General features: G+C 43.2%; 1 protein-coding gene across 2 annotated transcripts in view; it reads right to left on the reverse strand.

Moving 5' to 3' along the window:
• Positions 1–1,734: 1,734 nt before the first annotated feature.
• LOC138629352 (CD166 antigen homolog A-like) overlaps positions 1,735–21,412 on the reverse strand; it is a 37,986-nt gene continuing 18,308 nt past the window's right edge. Inside the window, exons 2-16 of one of the 2 annotated variants that reach the window (XM_069712976.1) lie at positions 13,574–13,680; positions 13,147–13,360; positions 12,797–12,861; positions 12,266–12,353; positions 11,868–12,041; positions 10,681–10,805; positions 10,443–10,575; positions 10,034–10,146; positions 9,813–9,939; positions 9,178–9,299; positions 7,301–7,433; positions 6,619–6,648; positions 5,338–5,449; positions 3,726–3,854; positions 1,735–3,636 (exon numbers count right to left, since the gene is read on the reverse strand). In XM_069712976.1, the coding sequence (XP_069569077.1) occupies positions 3,764–3,854; positions 5,338–5,449; positions 6,619–6,648; positions 7,301–7,433; positions 9,178–9,299; positions 9,813–9,939; positions 10,034–10,146; positions 10,443–10,575; positions 10,681–10,805; positions 11,868–12,041; positions 12,266–12,353; positions 12,797–12,861; positions 13,147–13,360; positions 13,574–13,680 (1,634 nt within the window). In that variant the 3' untranslated portion in view covers positions 1,735–3,636; positions 3,726–3,763. The remainder of the gene's footprint in view (positions 3,637–3,725; positions 3,855–5,337; positions 5,450–6,618; positions 6,649–7,300; positions 7,434–9,177; positions 9,300–9,812; positions 9,940–10,033; positions 10,147–10,442; positions 10,576–10,680; positions 10,806–11,867; positions 12,042–12,265; positions 12,354–12,796; positions 12,862–13,146; positions 13,361–13,573; positions 13,681–21,412) is intronic. The other variant, XM_069712977.1, reaches the window with a different exon arrangement.

Consider the following 21,412-nt stretch of genomic DNA (forward strand, 5'->3'; position numbering starts at 1 on the left):
CAATTATTATGCAACTAAATTAAAAACGAAAATTTTCCCATCTCACTTGTTTATTTTCATCTGTTAAAGTGAGAATAATAAACAAACAACTCAAAATTGACAAATAAACATTTGACATTAAAAAAAAAAAAAAAATCAGTGACCAATATATCCACCCTTCTTTTCAATAACAGTAATAAGCCTTCCATTCATGGATTCTGTCAGTTTCTTGATCTGTTGACAATCAGCTTGTTGTGCAGCAGCAACCACAGCCTCCCAGACACTGTTCAGAGAGGTGGACTGTTTTCCAGGTGAGGAGAGGGGGGGGGGGGGGGCATGTCATTATTCTTTCATCTTTAAGGCCTTTACTGGCTAACCACGCAGTGGAGCACTTCAGTGCATGCGATGGAGCATCGTCCTGCATAAAAATCATGGTCTTCTTAAAAGATGCAGACTTTTTCCTGAACCACTGCTTGAAGAGAGTGTCTTCTAAAAACTGGCAGTAGGTTTGGGAGTTGATTTTGAGTCCATCTTCAACCCGAAAAAGATCCAACTAGCTCATCTCTAATAATACCAGCCCACACTAGTACCCCACCTCCACCTTGCTGGCGTCTGCTCTGTGCTCGTTACTGATCCAGCCACGGGCCCGTCCATCTGGTCCGGCAAGAGTCTCTCATCAGTCCAGAAAACCTTTGAAAAATCTGTCTTCAGATATTTCTTGGCCCAGTCTTGACGTTTCAACGTACGTGTCTTGTTCAGTGGTGGTCGGGTTTCAGCCTTGCTTACCTCGGCCATGTCTCTGAGCACTGAACACCTTGTACTTCTGGGGGCTCCAGGTAGGTTGCAGCTCTGGAATATGACAGCACTGGAGGATAACGGCTTCCTGGTAGCTTCACGTTTCATTCTTCTCAAATCTTTGGCAGTTCATTTGCAAACTAAAAACACACCTCTTCCGACTTTACCTTGAACAGTAGAACTTTAGTAGCGCTTAAAATGGCACTTACTGATGGCACTTTGTAGTTTGGCTTTCTTGAAGAAATTGTATTTTCTTGATTTTTGTTGTTCTGGGTTCATGTTTGAAATGCATTTATGGTAAGTCGCTTTGGATAAAAGCGTCAGCTAAATGAAATGTAATGTAACGTAATGTAATTTGTGTCTTTTTTTCTCAACACGTTTCTTGCGACCCTGTTGATTATTTGCAACAAAACGTTTGATGGTTCTGTGATCACGCCCCAAAATCTTAGAAATTTCAAGAGTGCTGCATCCCTCTGAAAGACTTTTTAAAATGTGTGACTTTTCAGAGTCCGTTAAATCTCTTTTTTGGCCCATTTTGCCTGAGGAAAAGAAGCTGCCTAACAATTATGCACACCTTGATATAGGGCGTTAATCTCCTTAGGCCGCACCCTCCCTCATTACACAAATACACATCACCTGATCTGCTTCAATCCAATAGGCATTCAAGTTTATATAGCTTGGAGTTGGAAAATATGCATAAAAATGATGATATGGTCAAAATACTCACTTGCCTAATACTTGTGCACATAGCGTAGAGGCCAATGGTATTTACACTTAACAGCACGATGCTGTACATTACTGCCAAACTCATATTATGAACTTTTAGCCGCACAAAATAACAGGAGCTTATCGAACGCTCTGGTGGGACGAAACGAGAAAAATACAAATCAAAGATGTGAGCCGTGTTTCTTTTTGTTAAAAAAAAACTACAAGGAAACCAACATTAACATTCAGTGGACGTCACTTTTCCAAATGTACACTTTATTTTCAACAAAAGTACAAAAAGCAAACATCAGATATTTACAATACTTGCATGGCAATGTTCACTGTCTTTGGTCATTCTTCCAATTTGATGGTTTCCTACGTGGCTTGCAAAAAAACAGCAGTTTGGAGGTCTGAGATTAGAACATGCAGAATAGAATATTCAACCAGACGCTGAGCAAACTGCCGATGATTTAGAAATTAATCACCTTTCTGTAAAATCTGCAAGCAATTTATTTAAATCCAAGATATGAGTTATGGGACAGTTATTAAATTTGCCTGCTAAGATGTTAAATCTTATACGATATAAATAGCAACGAAAAAAAAAAAAAATCACATACTTCACAACTACTTCCTGGTCTGGCTACATTTTCAAATTTAATAAATGCACTTAAAGGACCAAACTTTGTGACATGTACAGCTGCGCGTATGCTACACAAATGTTGACATGAAACATGAAAGCTAGTGCACATCACGAACTGAAGCTTTTACAGGTAGATTCTCAATAAAGAAGGCAAACATATCATAAAAGCTGGACGGAGACAAGCATCCCGTCTGCTCGGTGAGGATCACAGCTACATGATGAACAAATAGAATAGACCAAATAGACCAAATACACCAAATAGACCTCAACACTGATGAAGCACACAACCTGCAGGCAAGCTGAGCATCTGATTCCGTTCCTACGGGGCTGCGGGACTTTTTCTTGTGAGAATCGTTGAAAGTAATCTTTGTGCGCAGCGAAATAAAGCCAGTAGTGAGCTGAACTGTGCTGTACATTCTCCCAACAATCTACCTGCTTGTGTTGTGCAGTGGTTTTGTTGAACGTACAGTACACTTACAAAGAAAAAGACACAATCATAGAGCAAAAAAAATAAAAAAAAAAAAATATATATATCCTGCAACACAAAAGAACTCTGAGACATGACATACCTCCTGCAATGTAAAATCATATCGCCATCTATAACTAATGCAGAGTATCACAAGAAACCCGTAGCCCTTCCTGCAATGTCATCTCAATTTCAACATCAATTTTTTTCTTTTTTTTAAATAACAAACTGAAACAAAATAATTTATCATGATGGATGTTGAAGGCAGAGGTGGCCGAAGATTGAAACACAAACAATTGCAGGACTGACACGTCCTTAGAGCAAAGGCAACTGGTCTAGTAGTAACTTCCATCACATTGGAAAGCGAAAGCGAAAACACACCTGCATTTTTTGCAGTTTCCCAAATTGCATTTTTTTAATAAACATGAATCCTAAAAGCAGACAAGTTTACACGTGTATCAGTAGTGCAGACGAGTTATGTAAATCACATAGTTTCCATTCTTGTTTTTTTGGGGGTTGGGGTGGGTGGTTGATGGAGGGGTGAGTTTTTTTTTTTGTTTTTTTTGGGGGGTGGGGGGGTGTTTGGATATGTTTTTTAGTAAAATTATCCCTGAAACTAAATCCAAGCTGTCTTCACGTTAATGTTGATTATTTTTCTTGGTTTTTTTTTTTTTTTGGGGGGGGTGTTTGGATATGTTTTTTAGTAAAATTATCCCTGAAACTAAATCCAAACTGTCTTCACGTTAATGTCGATTCTTTTTCTTGTTTTTTTTTGTTTTGTTTTTTTTGGGGGGGGGGGGTGTTTAGATATGTTTTTTTAGTAAAATTATCCCTGAAACTAAATCCAAACTGTCTTCACGTTAATGTCGATTCTTTTCTTGTTTTTTTTTCTTGTTTTTTTTTTTTGGGGGGGGGGGGGGGTGTTTGGATATGTTTTTTAGTAAAATTATCCCTGAAACTAAATCCAAACTGTCTTCACGTTAATGTCGATTCTTTTCCTCGTTTTTCCAGACAGCGGTGGAGAGAAATCTGCAATAGCTCCACATTTTCACTGCAAAGAAGAGATGAAATGAAGCAGTTTTAATTTTAATTGAGAAGAACAATGACTTTGCCACGGGATGAAACTGGTTCGTCTTCTACCTGTCACTTCTCCACTTCTGGAACGGTTGCTCTTTTCTTTACACCTCTGCTTTTTGGCTGCTCTCCCCCAGCCTTTTCTCCTCCTCAGAAGAGCCGTTCTCTATCTCGCCGGTCTTCCAGCTCCCGTGCCTGTTTGAATTCAAACGTGTTCACATGTAAGATTACATATATGAGTGGCGAGGAAAGGTTGAAACCACTTTCCAATACTGGGACACGTATGAAGGAGATGCGAAGGAATTGTCTTTCCTCATTGGGTCTCATCAATCTGCCGTCTGCTTTGGATCAGTTTCCCGAGCTCATGAGGTCACTACGGTCCAGTTCAGGATGCCAGCTCAAACACGTTTTTTTTTTTTTTTTAATATTTACATCAGATCCGAATGATTTTTTTCAGTGAGGTTTTGTTGCTGCGGAAGACAACGAGATCAACAGTCCGTGGAGGGACGCAGATGTGTACTGTCTGATTGCACTTTGCTTTCGCGTTGGGAAGCTGTGACACCGGCGCAGCTAGGCGCACGTCGTTACCACAGCAACCCATGGAGACAGGTTGGTGATTTTTAGACCCAGCAAATCCCATCGGAGAGAGACGCAGCGCAGACACTCTGTCCTGAACATCTGGTTTGAGAAACAAATTGAATTTGCCTGCAGTCTGTACACCACCTCTCCTCCTGAACACCGAGCTGCCATCAGGAAAGCTTTATTCGGGCGAAGTGTTTTTAAAGTTTTCAAGGATGATTCATGCGCCTCTCCTTATGAATAGAAGAAAATAATAATAATAATAATAACAATAATTTATGTTGGAAATGTCAGACAGAAGAAACAGTGACATTTATGCATCCACTTTGGGAGGGAGCGTAAACCTGTTTACCCAATTTGTGAAAGAACGTTAAACTATTGAATAAACTGTACATTCATTGCAAATGTTACAGTTCTGTGTCACATCATCAGCTGAGGCGCTCGCTGCATTGATGTATGTATTTCTATGCGAGTTGCTTTACTTTTTAAGGTGATCACGTGACTCATATTTTATGTTTTTAAGGTTGGGTTTAATAAAGTTGACATAAACCTACAGAGAGGAAAGCTGCTGCCAGGTGGAGAACAGGTGTCTGGGCCTGCTGTGTGCTCAGTGTGCAGCTGATGGGGACCTGGTGCTGACTACACAGGCTGTAATGCAAAGCTTCAAGTTCCTGTTTACTTTACAAACATGTCTGCAGTTGGATTTGTATAATGAAACATAAACAACTTGCAATTAATAACCACAGCATTTAGGGGCGTGGCGATGAGAGCCCGCTCTGATCTATCCCGTGTGGATTTAAGTTGGCACTAATTAGCAGAGAACCTCTCTGATTGGCTGCAGATAGCAGGTGACATACTGTATAGCAATAAAAGGTCTCGGAGAATAACATTCGTTTTGGCCTGTTTGAGGGATTTTCCAAGAAAATGGAGGCGCGCATCCATTTGTGTGCGTAGCGGTCCATCCTTCCTGCTCACACAAACAACCACAGTCATCTGCAACACTACTGACAGAACACGCACACATCAGCTCACTGGACCACTGGGAAAAGTGAGCTGATGAAGTCGATCAATATTACACAGGGGCATGTTGACGTCTTACTTGGATTTCTTCACGTAGACCCAGTAGGCCAGCCCGATGACCAGAGAGGCGACGAGGAGGCCGACGACGACTCCAACCACCAGCTTGGTTTGGTCGCTGCCGTCCGACTGGTCTGTAACGAAGAGAAAACAGGAAAATCAGACGCCCGAGAGGAACATGTATGAAACTCCAGCCTGGATGCACGTAGGGACTAAAAAAAAAAAACCCCAAAAAACAACAATCATGGCCATAAAAGCATTAATGGATGGACACAGCTGTACTGTACATGATTATGACTTATTGATCTGGGGCCTCATTTATAAAACATGGCGTAGGATCCAAACTAAAAGTGAAAGCACTTCTACACACAACAACTGCAGTGAACTACGTGCAACTGACGCTCTGTTCTGCAGCTCTTCAGCCTGATGCTATTTGACGTCATCTTGTATTTTTCATAAAGGACGATGATTAGTTTGGCGTGTTATAAAGAACTTTATAAAAGAGCTTAATAGCGGTTAAAGACCGTCAGACTTTCCAGAATCTGCAACATCCCGACATCATCGTGCATTTCATCGGCTACGGAGCTCCACGACTGACCAGAGAGAGTCCGGCCTGCTGCTCTGAGCTCCGGGGGAGAAACTGCGCGCATGAAATAATGAGCGGAATTAAACGTGAGATTTAAATTTGTTTCTATCATTTACAAATGAAAGTTGCTTATGGAATAATCACAGGTCAAAAATGACACTGCTGGTTAGAATGCAAATTATACAGTAGAAGTGACATTAAATGTGTGAGAAGCTTCGTTTTACACATCAAGCTGTCTGTCACATTTACCGTCTACAATCTGGCTTCGGTTCACCACCTCACCGGTTGGATGGGTCACAGTTTTCTTACGGGTGCGCACATTTTCCCGTCAAGTTGGTTTTTATAAATCCCGACTTTTGCGCGGGGGGCGACGGACGCCTCTTTCAGGGCCCGTTTTGTGCGTACGCGACGATTATAAATGAGGCACCTGGATGTTCATGACAGACAAGCCCAGTACAAATTCAGCCAATGAGACTATGAACAATGTCGACATCTGGTCAGGATGCTGGCAGCTCCATTCCTCTGACTCCTTCATATCTGTGTTATATCTAAAGAAACACTCTGTCTAAACATTGATTTTCCAGCTGTACAGGCCAAGGTGCTGTTAAAAATAAATATTTGATCAAGAGCTTGTTTTTTTTTTTAGCGAGCAACATTTGAATCCCCCATGGTCTTTACTCAGCCCCCTCCCACCGAATCTTACAAGCAAGAACTTACCTTGTTTATCCATTCTCACCTCCTCAAATACTGAAATCAGATATGAAATAAAAATTAACGTCCAACCGAAAAGAAAAAAGTTAAAAACAAGCCTGACGTTTAGAAAGAGTTACTACTCTACTTCTACGCTACTTTTTGCATGCAGATAGTTGAAAGAGGGGAACAGATTAAATCCAGCATCCCAACATCACCACACTGAGAACTGTGGTCCCAAACACACGGGGATGAGGAGGCAGGAGAGAGCAGAGGATGGAAACACTGCACGCTTTCAGACAGCAGTGTGGACACAGAGATAAACGCATGCATCGGCTCCATTCATACCGAGGACAGGAAGGCTTCACGGTAAAAAGCTGCACTACAAAAACCTCCTCATATCTTAAAAGCAGCTTTCATTTCTTCTGCTACTTTACACATCCGGTATTTAACAGGGTTTTTCTCCTTTCTTATCTTTAGGAACTATCGACTGGTTGAATGTGCAACCGAAAAAGAATGAGAAATAGCTCGTTAAGTACATACCCGCTAGGTTGCTGTCATTCTCTTGAACATTAAGTCGAGTCAACATGCAGACAGACGGACTTAGTGAGCAGAGAAACATTCAGAAAGACGGATCGCTGAGGAAGGATTCAGGAGAACTAAAAGAGTGGACAGAGGTGAGAGGGACGCGCTGTCGCTGCGTACTTACAAGAGGACACATTTATAGCTCTGGTATCAAAGCCAAAGTCATTGAGCACTGTACAAGAGACGGTGAGGTTGGTGGCGGGCACGACTGTGATCCTGTGTGTTATCTTTCCGTTGATGAAGGGGCTCTCGTCGAGCTGAAAAAAACAAAACAGAAGTTAGTATTTATTTACACGTGTGATATTTCAGGTAGGGATTATTTGCACCACTGGGGGGCGATGTTGCATGCAGCCTTCGCATGACAAAGAAACAGCGTGTGTTGCTTCTGGGATATATACACTCCTGGGTCTCCAGAGGAAAACCCCAGACACAAAGACAAACTGCCAACACCCTTTTTATTTTACATCCTCTACGCATACAAGAGGAGCTGCCAATCTTCTAAACAGCCATTACTCAGCCTGGAGAATAAAAACATGACTGAAACGTGTGTTATCTCTAAAAGACTTTGTCGTCCAGTGAAAGGAGTTTTTGCGCACCTTTAGGAGTCAGTTATTACAACACACAGGTTCAGCTTTTAAGATTATTTGTGTGGTTTAAAAAAAACACGTGTACGTTCACAAGTAATTGACACTGCTTCAAGGAGCACCTCTGCTATCAGCGTGCACACAGGTGCACTGCAGAAACAAAGGAGAAAAAGCTACATTAAAAAAGAAACACGGACGCTGGAGCCTCAGAAGGAAATTAACTCTTTGGAAACACTGAGTAGTATCGCCCTGGAAATGTCCAGACCAGATAAGTTCAAAAGTGTGACGGCTGTGGGGGCAAAATGGATTGGGCCTCAATGAAGCCACGTTTGTCTTCCTTTTAACTGCAACAATCGCTCCGCATTAGGCGTCGGCTTCTCTGTGGGTGACATTTTGATGCTCGTATCTGAGGTTGTGGCTGCAGCTCTCACTGCAGGACAAACCTCACAGAAGAAGTCATTTTCAGACCAAATTGCAATGAAAACTAGTATGATTCACCAACGAAAGAGCAACACTAAAAGCTTCCTCTGACTCATGCTGAGAAACTTTATTTCTGTTTCAACTTCGTGGGAAGGTTAAGAGGAAGAGGAGGAGTAACTGAGATGAAGGGATCACTTATTAAAGATTACACCCGTCCGGTTATTTGAATAAATGGTTCCACTCGACTGTCGGAAAACACTCGAGTTACAAGCACACTGGGGAAAAGTCTTCCTCTGTAATCTGCCACTCACAGATCGGCCTGTCCTGACCCGATGGCTTGAAACAGTCTTCGATGACAGTGATGATAAATTCTGTTGTTTCCAGTTTTCCTAACAAAAATAGAATTTGCACCACAGGAGTGCTTAAAAAACAACAACGCATTGCTCTTTTGTTGTATTTCTGACCCAGAAGCTGCTCGGTGCAGAATTACTACAGAATGAAAGCACACGATCGGCTCCACGGTCATCACAGGTGGTGCCACATCCAACAGCACTGTAAACTTGAAATGTTATGGACTGATAGTTGCAGCTGTTAAGAGAGCCACGTCCAGCAAACACACTCCAGCTCATCAGAGGAAGAAGACGGTCTGTTTGCTTTCTACTCTGACTGCGTGAAAACAAACACACCTCACCGAGAGCTCCGGTGCAGACGCAGTGAACCAACTCTCAGCTAGAACAACGTCGTTCTGCATTCAGCCTTCGGTCTTATTAACGCTATCTCTCCGTATATAAATGTCCCTGCTGATGTGTTTCTTTTCGTGGTTTGGTCAGGCCTGACTGACGGTCACGGAGGAGAAAATCTCCAATGAATAAATGTGGGTGCACTTCTTTCAAATTGATGGATAAGATGCTCAGAAGTTGCAACCATTAACCTATGTCCGAATTTCCTGCAATCCCGATGAGGAGGCGAGCTGCGAGGAGCGTGTGAGCGTTCATACCGAGGTGCCGTTGATGCTCCAGGAAACAACCGGCTTCGGGGAACCTTCGGCCTCGCAGGTTAAAACTTTGTGTCGCCCGTCTTCACCGCGTTGTTTGGAGAGCTGCCTGATGATCGGAGCACCTGAAAGAAGACGCAACGCTTCAGGTATCATAATTACAGCGAGATTCGTCGCGCGCACACTAAAAGGACTGAACAACTTCTTTACCGGAAGGAACGGTTTGATAGTTCGGGGGGAAAAAAAATCACACTAGCTGTCCTGCCAGGAGAAAGATGAGAGGAAACATGTCACATGTGACTGTAAAATGCAGAACTGCAAAACAAATAAGCTAAATGCAGGAAGGAACAATCCTGCGGGTACCGCCGCAGCTAACCAATTAACACATTATACCTCATTTGACTAATCTGTGCAGAAATGAATTGCAAAAACAATGTGTGTGACCGTGAATAACTATCTGAAGCTAGTTTTATACTTTGATTTTTTTTTGGACTGAATTAAACAAGATATAAATACTTAGTTTGTGAACGTTTTTGTTTAATCTGTAGACAGCGCCAGGCTGTTTCAATCTTTCTTCAGCTTCATACAGACGCCAGAGAGGTAGAAATCTTCCCAGAGTTTCCTTTTAAAGCTTTTACCTTCGACAACCAGCTCAAAAGAATCTCTCCGGGTGAGGAGCCCCATCGTCACCTCGCACTCGTAGCTGCCGGAGTCCGAGTATACAACCTTAGCGAACTTGGGCTCTTTGTCCAGTTTAACTCCATCCTGCATTAAAGGGAGAGAATATCACCACCTTCAGTAACCAGCACAAACATTTCTTCAAAGTTTTGAGCTTTGCTGTATGAAAGGTTTCTTCTACCTTTGTCCAGGAGACCTTTGCTACCACCGAAGAATCAATCTGGAGAGAGAGATCTAAGGTCTCGCCGGCCAGCCTCACAATGATCCCAGAGGGGCTTAAATTGATGTCCAGGTCTACAAGGAGGAGAAAACAGGTGAAAAAGTGGGTTCAGAGGCCTGCTGAGGGGTCGAAGCGTTCCTGTTGTTAACCGCTCAGCTCGGCTCACAGCCCTGCAGATTAATTACAACGCTTTTTTTCTCTCCACAAATTACAGGAACACCGTGTGACAAATATAGGTATTAAAACCTTCTTTTCTCCAATGAAAAGGCGTTTCGCTTATTGTAACCAACAAGATTGCAGGCAGAGAACGGTGGATACTACACCGGTTGCAGGTGAGCGGCTAAATTGCGGTAATTTCTACTTGTCGTACAGCTGACTGTAATGTTCTCAGATGATCCCAGCGTCGAGTTGTGAATCAGGGAGCAGTTGTATTCGCCTGAGAAGTCGCGGGAGACGTTGGTGATGGTGTACGAGTCGCCGTTCTCCACTTTCACCAGTTCCCCCTTCAAAGACATCAAACGACGGCTGGTGAGTTCACCTGTGATACTTTACTGCACAACACAATCAGATGCAAAGGTAATAGGGTTGGAGGAGATGCTGATGAGTACCTTGAGGTAGAAGTTGAAGCTGGTGGGAGCCGGGTTTCCGTCCGCCAAACACTTCAGAGTCACGTTGTCTCCTTCCACCAGAGGCTCCGGGGCCATGACCTGAAGGACGACGTTCTCTGTGGAGTCTGTGCAGAGAGACAGGAGATAAAAAAGTCAGAGCGCGTGGAGGGTGCGCCAAGTAGAGCGTGTTGCCCACCGGCGCGCTGCAGGGCCGACTGTGTGAGCTCCAACTTCCTGCCTCGCGACCGACTTCCAAATGCCGCCCAGGCGGTGGCTGAATTTCAGTCGTAATCGGAGGCGCTCGACCAAACAATCTTTTCAGAGCTCGATGTTTCTGCTCCGTCTGACGCCAACTCTTCTCAGAAGTTCTTGGAAGGAATTGTTCCAAGTTTTACTTTGGGCCACCTTGAGCAGGACGCTTCAATATTTAATGTTGCATTTGACATAAATCCGTCTCAAGTCACGGAATCCACACCTCATCTTTCAACTCTGACCATCAACGTGTCCGTTACCCAAACTACCAAAGATGAAAGGATAATATCGTCTCAAAAACACAGCGTCCGTCTTCTCAGGAGCCGCTGCTGTGTTATATGATGTTGAAAAAGCTTTAATTAAACAGACTAGTGCTCCTTTAGACTGTGTTTTCACATTCTTATTGTGTCATTACAATTATAAATGCACCAAAATCACATCCCATCAATAAAAACGCTTTAATAATTAAATGAAAACAGTCCCAATGTTTAATTTGTGTCACAACTTTTCGTTTTAAATGTGAATTGTAAAAAAACAACAGAAACATAGCCCGGCTGTTCATAAATTAGATAAATAACATATTAAGAATATTTTTTGCTGGAGTGCAACCGACAGGGCGCAGCTATGAAAAGAGTCAATTACTTAGGGAGTGAGAGAACAAAGTTACACCAGGTCGGGTGATATTTCAAATTAAAAGCCCTCCAGTTTCACACAGGGTCCAGTCATACACTAGGTTTAGACCGCAACAGGAAGTCCTGATCGAAGGGGGAACACTGGATTTTCCTGTTAAATCTTTTATTTCAACGTTTGTTTTTTTTGACACTTTTTAAACCACACGAGATTTAGAGAACATCTGTGTAAAGTTTATTTCAAAACTGCCAGCAGTGTGAAAGCAGCTCCTCTACAAACAGACGGAGGTGTGTTGAGTGACTCACAGGTGATGGTGAAGGTCAGCAGAGACGACACCAGCTGTGCTCCCACAGTGGGCTGAGTGCTGCAGCTGAACTCGGCGTCCGTGTCCTCCTTCTTTGCAGAGTACTCCAGCATGGCGGAAGTGGAGGAGAGGCCGGTATCCGGGTCGACCAGCACCGAGGTCTGGATGTAAATCGCTGCACAGAACACAGACAAACACGGTCTGAAATCTCTGAACGAGGGAAGGACTGCGTGATGACCAAAACACAGCAGACGTGCTGTCGGCGAGAGCAGCTCATCACAGCAGAATAATTTACTGGGACTGTTGAATGAGAATGAAAAACATCACAGTATGTAATATTTATAAATGTCAAATTTTGTGAGAGAATTAAAGACGGGCAACAGGATGAGGAGGGCGCACCGTTCCCGTCGGACATCAGGGGCTGCCTGTTCTTCCACCACGTGATGTTTGCAGCTGGATTGGCATCATGTGCGACACATGTTCCCAGCTGTGGACGAAAAAACATTAAAACATGAGAAACCAACATAAAAAAATAAAATAAAAAAAACTGCAATCCATGACAAAATATTGACATAAAAATCTGCCGATCAGTAATCTTTTTAAATAACCTATGAAGAAATAATTTTTTTGTGTCTTGTCGGCATTTGAGGACTTTTCTATGCAGCAGACCACGAAATGCCCAAAGCCTTTCTCTGATCCGTTGGGTGTTTTAATTGCAGTTGCGTGTGTGTGTGTGTGTGTGTGTGTGTGTGTGTGTGGGGGGGGGGGGGGGGCTCTGCTCTTTACACATTCATGAGAAACCCTTCAAAGAACTCATTACTGTAGTAACATGCAGGGTCTGTGTAAAGGGCTGGAGATTCTTCAGCTCCTTAATGATTCACTGATTTAATAATGTACTCATGGGCATCATTTGTCATTAAGAAACTCCACCTTTGTACGTTTGCCGATCGCCAGCGACTCTGCTTTGTCGGAGACCTGCAGGCCGGCCGGCGACTCTGCAACAGAAGAAGACGTGTTAATGAGCAGCGTGTCAAGCAAGAGACCAAACCAAACACGTGAAATATATGTACAACTAAAAGGTCTCCAACAACCATCTCTTCAGATCTGATTTAAAACTCGTTCAGCTGGATATAAAAATAAAAGGTGTTTCTCCCAAAACATGATTTGAATCTCAGCGGAATAATATATGTTCGACTTCCTCTGGAGTTGTGGAAGTGGTTGTGGTACCAAAAGCTGCCAGCATAATCAAGGCGACATGACACCCAAGCTCCAGCACTCACTGTAGATCACCACGTTGACGGGGTACTCCTTGATGTCGCCAATGGCCACCAGGCAGGTGAAGGTGCACTGGTCGCTCAGCTTGGCTGCAGAGAGCAGCAGGCTGAAGTTTGCGGCCATGCTCACGCGGCCCTTGTAATCATCGGTGGCGCTGATGGAGACGTTCTGGTTCTTCCGCCAGACCAGCAGGTCTCCTGAAAGTCCGTCTGCTTTGTCCTGGAGAGCAGAGCAGAACGGGTTCGTTACACATACGGTTCATATTAAAGCACGGCGGGTTGCGTGCCACACCCTCCGCTCATGCCGTGCCACACGGAGGGGCAGGTTCACGCTCCGATGCACCGCACATGCACTCAGACTGGGCGTGGTTCAGACACGCTGAGTGGGTGTCCGACAGACGCTCGCCATTTTCAAGCCATTGAAAATACTTACATATTTCCATTGAGTGATGAAGACTTCTTCGGCTTTAATAACTCCATTGTTGCAGGGGATCTCCAGTGTTTCGCCGTACAGGCCGATAATGGTCTCCCCACCGGTGACTGCAGGAGAGACAAAAGGAAGACCACATTTTCCAATCACTGTCTAAAAAGGGATAATCTGGTGGGACTAATGGAATCGGTTATTATTTTGGGAAACTTCAAATTGCCCCCCCTGTTCGGCATTCTTCTTCATCAATACCGCTTAGCGTACGCTCAAGGACAGCGGTTTCTATAGACTTCAGCTAACTTTACAGCCTGCTTGGTAAAAAAAAAAGAGCCAATAACAAAAAAACAACCTTTCCTGGACTGAATTTCATTCAAAACGTAGCCATGGAGACAAAATGCTTGAGAGGGGGATGGGAGGAGGAGAGTGCGGGCAGGAGCGTCTCAATGGGCTGTGATGAGGGCTTTGGAGCCAGAGGGCTGCCGCGGCCCGAAGTTAAGATAAGGAGTGGCTCCGAATGTCTGGCATTCACATTTACAATTCAGACCCCCCGCAGTTCAGGCGGAGGGAGACGCGCGGTGGTGCGCTCGGAAAGCATAAATGTGACAGCTGAAATCCCCAAAACAGCTCACCAGAGAGCCAGTTAGAACGAACAAAGAAGCGCGCGGCCAGTTTCTACCTGTTGAAATGTTGCGTTTACAGGGAAAGAGAGACACAATAAAGATGCTTGAATATTCTGTGTGCAGAAAGAACGGCAGCACATTTTAATGTCATTTCAAGTTTCACTTTCCCTCCTCATTCTTCAGACTTTTAAAGGTTTCCTGCTGCAGAGGCCGAGGGAATTCATTTGCTTGGTGCATGATGCTCATTTGAATCCGGTTTGAATGAGAGTAAATACTTTTACTATGGTTACCATTGTCTACGTTAAGGCTGGGTAACAAAATGGGATCCTGAGGGCCTGTTTGCGTAGTTGAACATAACGTCAGGCGGAGCGGGAAAGCTCAGAGCTGCACAAATGTTGGCGTCCTGCTCTGCCGGTTCTGTTTCCCTCACATTTAAAACCCAAGCGTCACCTTCACAGCTGGACTATTAGAACCAGCACATGGAGTTATGTACCGCCGCGACGCAGCACGAAGACGCGACGACTATCCAACGGTTCGCCTCGAGTCAACATAGTGTGCCGTTAGTGCCAACACTCGGCTGGAGAGGCTCCGACACTTGTCACTCATCGCTACGAGCTGTCAGCTCAGAGACGACGTTGAGTCTAATGCTGAGCTAAGCGCCGTCTGTGAAGTCTCTGACGATGACAAAGAGCAGATAGGGTTGTGAACAGGGCCTGTCTGCCTCAGAGCTCCGCTGCTGCTGTTTAAGCTGCTTCCTGTCGGTTTTCATTACCGGCGTGACTTGGCTGCCTCGTGGCCACTCGTGTCACTTTAAAAGAATAGTTGGACATTTGGGAAATACGCCAACTTCTCCTGCAGAGTCAGAGGACATAAAAACGGCGTGTACCTCTAAAACAAACACGACGAACATCACAATATCTTTAAACAAATTCCTCCACATCAATAAACAGTCCCTCTAGGATTTCATGAAGGTTTTTTATGATAGTTTTGATGAAAAATGTTTGATCTTGTGGCATGTTGTGAGTGTCAGGAGGACCGAGCCATGCGGACTGCATCCCCGTTTTCATTGTTTGTGCTAAGCTAAGCTAACAGTGCCCTGGCTGTAGCTAACTATTTCTATTAACCTTCTCTAAAAACTCTTTTGTTAGCTGGTATAAGAGCTCAACTTAACAATTGCTGCTTCATGCATAACATCCTGAACCCAAGTGAAATGTCTTGTTTGTGGCACGAGTCGATCGAAAGGTTGATAAACTGCTACTGTTGCACGTGAACGGTAAGAAGCACCGTACAGCACTTTGTGACCTTTACTCATGAAGGTTAGAGCTTCCTCTTGCTTCCTCCTTGCTGCACACTGTTCATGTGCAACAGGAACAGTCTCTGAACTTTTGGATCCACCCTTAGAGTGTAGTTTCAGTGTATTTTAATGGATTTCTGATGCTTTAATGTTTTTATTCGTTCAGTAAGTGTGAAAATAACCTCAGATGTTGTGAGCAGACTGAACTAAAGACCACTCCATATTAGTCATTACACCGTAATAAAACAACTGATGGATGTAAAAGCTTCAGGAATTTCCACTAAAGATAAAAAAAAACAACAACAAAAAAAAAACGGAATAAACACAGAGGAGAGCAAAGGGTCTGTGAAAAGGTGTGCGCTGCAGAATATCTGTAATCAGTGCTTCCAGCTGCACCCACCAAGCAGCAGCAGACACATCGCACGACCACAGCACTTCACCCACAGAGATACCATCCCTGCATTTAAATCCGGCTTGGCGGCCTTTTATAGTGACAGCACGGGACAAAACAGACCTCGCCGCATTTCAGCCGCTGACAGTTTCACCGGGAAATCTCCAGCAGACGCAGGAATGATCTCTGTCACTTATCAAGTGAAGCACAATTACAACTATTTCCTGCATTGATTCCTCCCCTTGTTCGTGATTTGCCACACCTACAATCTGTTCCTGTCACATTACAATGTCAATATAAAGCTGTTTTAGAAGCAAGTCATGCCGTCTTTGGTCTAAATAATCAATTGTCTTTGGTGAAAATGTGATTTAGTGCATTGCAACTTCAGGTATTAGCACATTTTGTCCTGAAATCATAACAAAAAGGCTTGACTGCTTATTTTCTCAAGCATGTGATCAGGTTCTACACCAGTGCACAAAAGATGCAGTGTGATGGAGGGGAAACATGTTCCTGAGTCTCACTAACACACCTTCCCATCCACCGGAAACCGTAATGAAGGTCGCCGGTGCAAACACAGCGCGGTAATGAAGCCACAATCACACGCCATTTCGTGTCTCTGATGTAAATCTATTGGAACGTGCAGGTTTCTGATCCGGGCACAAAAGATTGCACACGGCGTGAATGAAAAAGGAAAATGGAGACATTGTGAATACATGTGTAATAGACTCCATACATTTCAAATTCCAAAAGACATTTTTGAATATTCAAATCAAGCTGTGTCGGGCGTCTCGGAGAACTTTGAAGGGTTCTGCATTAAGGACGAAGCTTTTATCTGCGCAGATTACACTGTTACCCAATGAGAACTAATTGCACATGTTGAGTTAGAGAAGACAAAGCTCCTGCTGCTCGCTGAGATAAAGTAATCCTGCGCAACAAAAAGTAGGTGAAAGTTGTGACTTCACGTTGACAAACACATGCACAAGTTACAAACCGAAAAGCACATCTCCAAACAGGCGGTGCGATGCTAGAAAGTGATAACACATTTAATTGTTTTGCAGAGATCGGCTTTACTCCCTGTTTGTTTCACTTTAACACATACAAAATGTACTTTTGTTTTATTTTGTTAAGCAAAGAGCCTGACTGGACTTACAGTAATTAACTACAACAAAAAGGGAAATATTACATTTCATACGTGCTACGTGGAAGAAGTAATTTATTTCTTTTGTTTGCCACTAACTTCTTCACAGAAAAACAAATGTACAGCGTTACCCTGATAATTATGAGCAGCCGATGGCATTAAAGTTTCACTAACAGCAAAACAAATAGACTTGGATTTGGATTGTGGGAAGTAAAAAAGAAATGTCAACAACAATCACGGATTAGCGAGGAAATGAAAATCCTTTGTTTTTGACTCGTACAGCTGTCATCTTTGAGACGCCGAACACGTGTAACGCGTCCGTCCCTACAAGACACTGGTAAGATATACAGAAAAAGTGTGGGTTTTTTTAAGGTGTTGAAAGGGATTGAGGGTCTAAAAAAATTGGGGTTAAATAAAACATTCAAGTGTGCTTTGACAAATCATTTAGTCCCCTGAATCCCAGAAATCAATCGTCCCTCATAGTGGACATTAAAAGTTGAAACAGTGAATGACGAAAGACAGGAGGCAGCAGCAGCGGAGATACTGTCATGTTCCCGATTAGGGCGGCTTTATCCCCGAGAACAGGCAGGTGACGACAGCTCAGATATACAAGCACCCTGGGGAAATCAGCTACCTCCACACACTCGTCTCTATATCCGTTTTGCTACCTCACGGGCTCCCATTTGTGTGCATGTGTGTGAGTGTGTGTGTGTGTGTGTGTGTGTGTGTGTGTGTGTGTGTGTGTGTGTGTGTGTGTGTGAGTGTGTGCCTTTCAGCGGCAACATCTAAAAAAAAAAGCGGAGGGCCGGAGTTAATAAGCGCTGAAAATGAGGATTGTGCAGTGAAGGGAGATCCCATGGCGCACGGCCACAAGGATTTGATGGTAAATAGCCTGGTCTCAACGTCCTCAGATGGATCCATAATGCTTGAGAAAGAGGACAAAGCTCTGCAGTGGACGCTGCTCACCTGAGGACACAGAAGGTAAAGAAAACCTAACTTTCCGGGACATTCTCGTCTTTCCCTTCATTAATTCAACACATGCTGAATTTCGATTTCAGCAATATAATGTAATATTGAAATATAATATTGTGTAATATTGAGATTATACAAAAAGTTACCAACTAAATAAAATATGTAATTAAAATGAATTCATACCTTGTGGCAATTTGCTCTCAAAATATAAATGGCTTTTTGTGATCTCCATTTCCATGGCAATAGATGGGGTATGACTGACAACAGGAAAACATTCATTTGCGTCAGTAGACTCGAATGTAATGTATGTAATGTTTACCAATCCAGGAAACAGTTTGACCCTTAGCAACCACCTAGCAAGAGAGAGGATTTCTAATTTGTTTTATTGCTTTCTAGAGATGTTTTCTCAAACTGAATAAATATAGAAACAATAAACTGCTCAGCGAGCTCAGTCTGGTTGGAACTGAGATATCTGATGAACAAAGATTTCTGATGATGAAAGATATCTGCTGAACAAAGATATCCTTAGACTCGTGTGTTTTTAAGATTTTAGCACCATGTCATGTGTTTAAACTAAACCGGTCCAGCTAGCCGCCACTAGGCTTCAAAGTGCGTGACTATCCGTGGTGTTACGGTACGGGTGTTCGGAGCGACCAAAAAGGACCAAAAGAGACCCGATTTCACCAAATGGGTCCCATTTAATATAACACATAGAAACCACATTATATTACATATTATATGAAATTCTATTCTTATTCTATATTCCCATTGAGGAGGCGGAGTGATATTTCTAGTGATGAGCAGGGTGTGATGTCATGATGATTTCAGCATCTTCCAAATGTTCAGTTGACCAATCAGATCTCTGGGTCAGAACTACTGGTTGTATAATTTCGATCAGCCACATAAAGTACCTCAAATGGGAGAGATCGGGGATTTAATGAGCTCAGTGTGTCATCAACGTCTGCTGTTATACGGGAAAGTTTCCGTGGACCAGCAGGGTTCCTAAAATCCTCCCCGAGCTGTTTGGTGATATACGAGCTCTCGTTCAGCCCTCTCACTCAGCTCAGATGTTACTATGACAAGCACATGACTTTATTTGAATTCTGCTCCAGCGTCGGCTCGTGCTGAGGAAGTGTTCCAGACCAGCTAGCCGAGGATTGAAAAATAAAAAACTCTGCATTCTCACTATCTCCGTCTGTCTCCCTCGAGGGGAAGCGGTGTAATCATGTCACTGATGGATAACTGACAGAACAGCTTGCACAACATCCCTCGCACTCAGCTTCTCTTTTTTTGTTGCAGGCTGAACCGGTCCAACAAGTCTCCATTGTGCGCTCTATAATTTGTCCTTTTTTCGTCCCGATGTAATTGCCTGTTCGTTTCTTCATGGCATAAAAGCAAAGGCAGCGGCTTGTGTTTGAGTTGTGTTTGAGTCACCAGACTGCCAGGAGTCACTTGGCCAAACATGCTCATGTCCACGACTAAGTGACTAACATTTTTAAACATGTAACAAGGAAGCAGGGATGGCTGCTAACTCTTTAGCCATGCTACCAGCATGGTCAGTTCGTCCACCACTGGGGTTCACATTCAAGTGTTTCAACAACTATTAGATGGACTGCCTTTTTTTGTCTTCATGACCCCCGAATTCTGTATTCTGCTGACTTTGATGATCCCATGACTTTTCCTGTAGCTCCACCAGCAGGATGACATTTGCGGTTTTCAGTTTGGTACATACATTAATACCCCCCTCAGGAATTTGTAATCCCAGGTGATCCCTAAAAAGCTTAACAGACAACCATTAAGAGGTCAAAAGGTTAATCAATCCAGTGTTTTTGGTTCCTGACCAAAAACCTTCAAAACTAACAACACTCCCATCAGCCTCAACTGTAACTGTGTGTCTACGCTCATGTTAACAAGCTAACACACTAAATGTAACTCCATTTCAGACCAAAGATGTTTATAAAAATGGACGAAGACTCTGGGTCTGAAAAGTGAAGTCCATGCGGGTGTGCCTTAAAATGCAATACCACTGGCGGCCACTAGGGGCTGGCTTAAAAAACACAAAAAAAAAAACAACCAAAGAATCCCATTCAATAAACATCAACTTCTCTCATGAAATACAAAGTCAGTAAATGTTTTCCACGAGTCATTGTGGTGTCGTTGGATGAGTTCACTCCTTCTGATCAGTGTTCTGGGGGTCCACTGATAATAATTCCAGCACTGATTAGATATTAGGACTCAAACAGAGCTACGTTTGGGGATGTGTCTGGTTTGATTGACAGGCCTGTGGTGCAGTCAGGTTTCCTGTATATGTGGGCGGGGCATAGTGTCCTCGGGTTCCCAGTCAGATTCACTCAGATTTTATGTAAAAGTGTTCATACCTTCCAGGTCTGAAAGATGAGACTGATGCTGAAGTGCCTTAAGCTGCAATACCACCGACTGCCACTAGAGGTTGGCTTCAAAAAGTTTTTTTGGCTGTAGTTTCCTTTTTTGTGTGGCTTGCCATAAGTCTGGCTCCAGTTTGTTTGTCCCCCCCATACACTGCGCCCCCTCCAAAAAAAAATTCATCACTAGCCGTCACTGTGTTCAAGTATACGTTGGGCTTGACAAAAGCGTAATTGTGTGAAATGAACATCGCAGTGTTTGTGACGAGCACGTTTCCCCCATTTTTGCCACACCAGCTGTTTCAGGGCACAGAAATCTCCACAGCACTGCGTCCCTCTGACCTTCAGAGGGGCGACGAGGTCGGTCAGAGAGAACGAATCATAAAAGAAAGTCCATTTATGGACAGATACCAACAAAGGTTTCATTTTCTGACAGCGGTCCCCCGAAGGCTCTATCTGCCGCTCAGTTGAACTCAGCCCGTCTGGTCTTTTCTTGTTTTTAATAAATTATCCTCTCCTGATGGATTCTTATCTACAAGCTCCATAAGAAACATCAGCCAAAGTCAAACCCATTTACTAGTTTCATGTCGGGAAGGAGTGTGTGGTGTTGTTTGGCATTAATATTACACTGCATTAATGCATGACCATGCAATGAAAAAATATTGTAATGAGAAATTAGTCGCAAGCACAGCTGGTCAATTTATTTTCACATTTATCAAATGCTAAAGTTTCTTTAAACAATAAATCACTTTTTGAAAGTTTAAATTAATTTATGTTCTTCTATGCTTCAGAGAACTGAAAAAGTGCATTATGTTTGATAAAATATAATTTTACTATAACAACTTCTTGAACAAATGAAGTCATTCAAATTAATCTGTAGCCATTTTGAAAATTAATGTACTTTTTTTTTTTTTTTTACCAAGACTCCTGGTTCCAGACTCTTTACATGGAAATATGTTTTTGTTATTATTTGTAAAAGTCAGTTGAATATTAAAAGTTTTAGGACGATGTAAAATGAAAGCATTGCAGAGAGCTCTAAAGGCCAAAAC

This window comes from Brachyistius frenatus, unplaced genomic scaffold, assembly GCF_029030835.1.
Source record: "Brachyistius frenatus isolate BFR_SWC_R1_liver_20210118 unplaced genomic scaffold, ASM2903083v1 Contig_114, whole genome shotgun sequence".
NCBI classification, from domain to species: domain Eukaryota; kingdom Metazoa; phylum Chordata; class Actinopteri; family Embiotocidae; genus Brachyistius; species Brachyistius frenatus.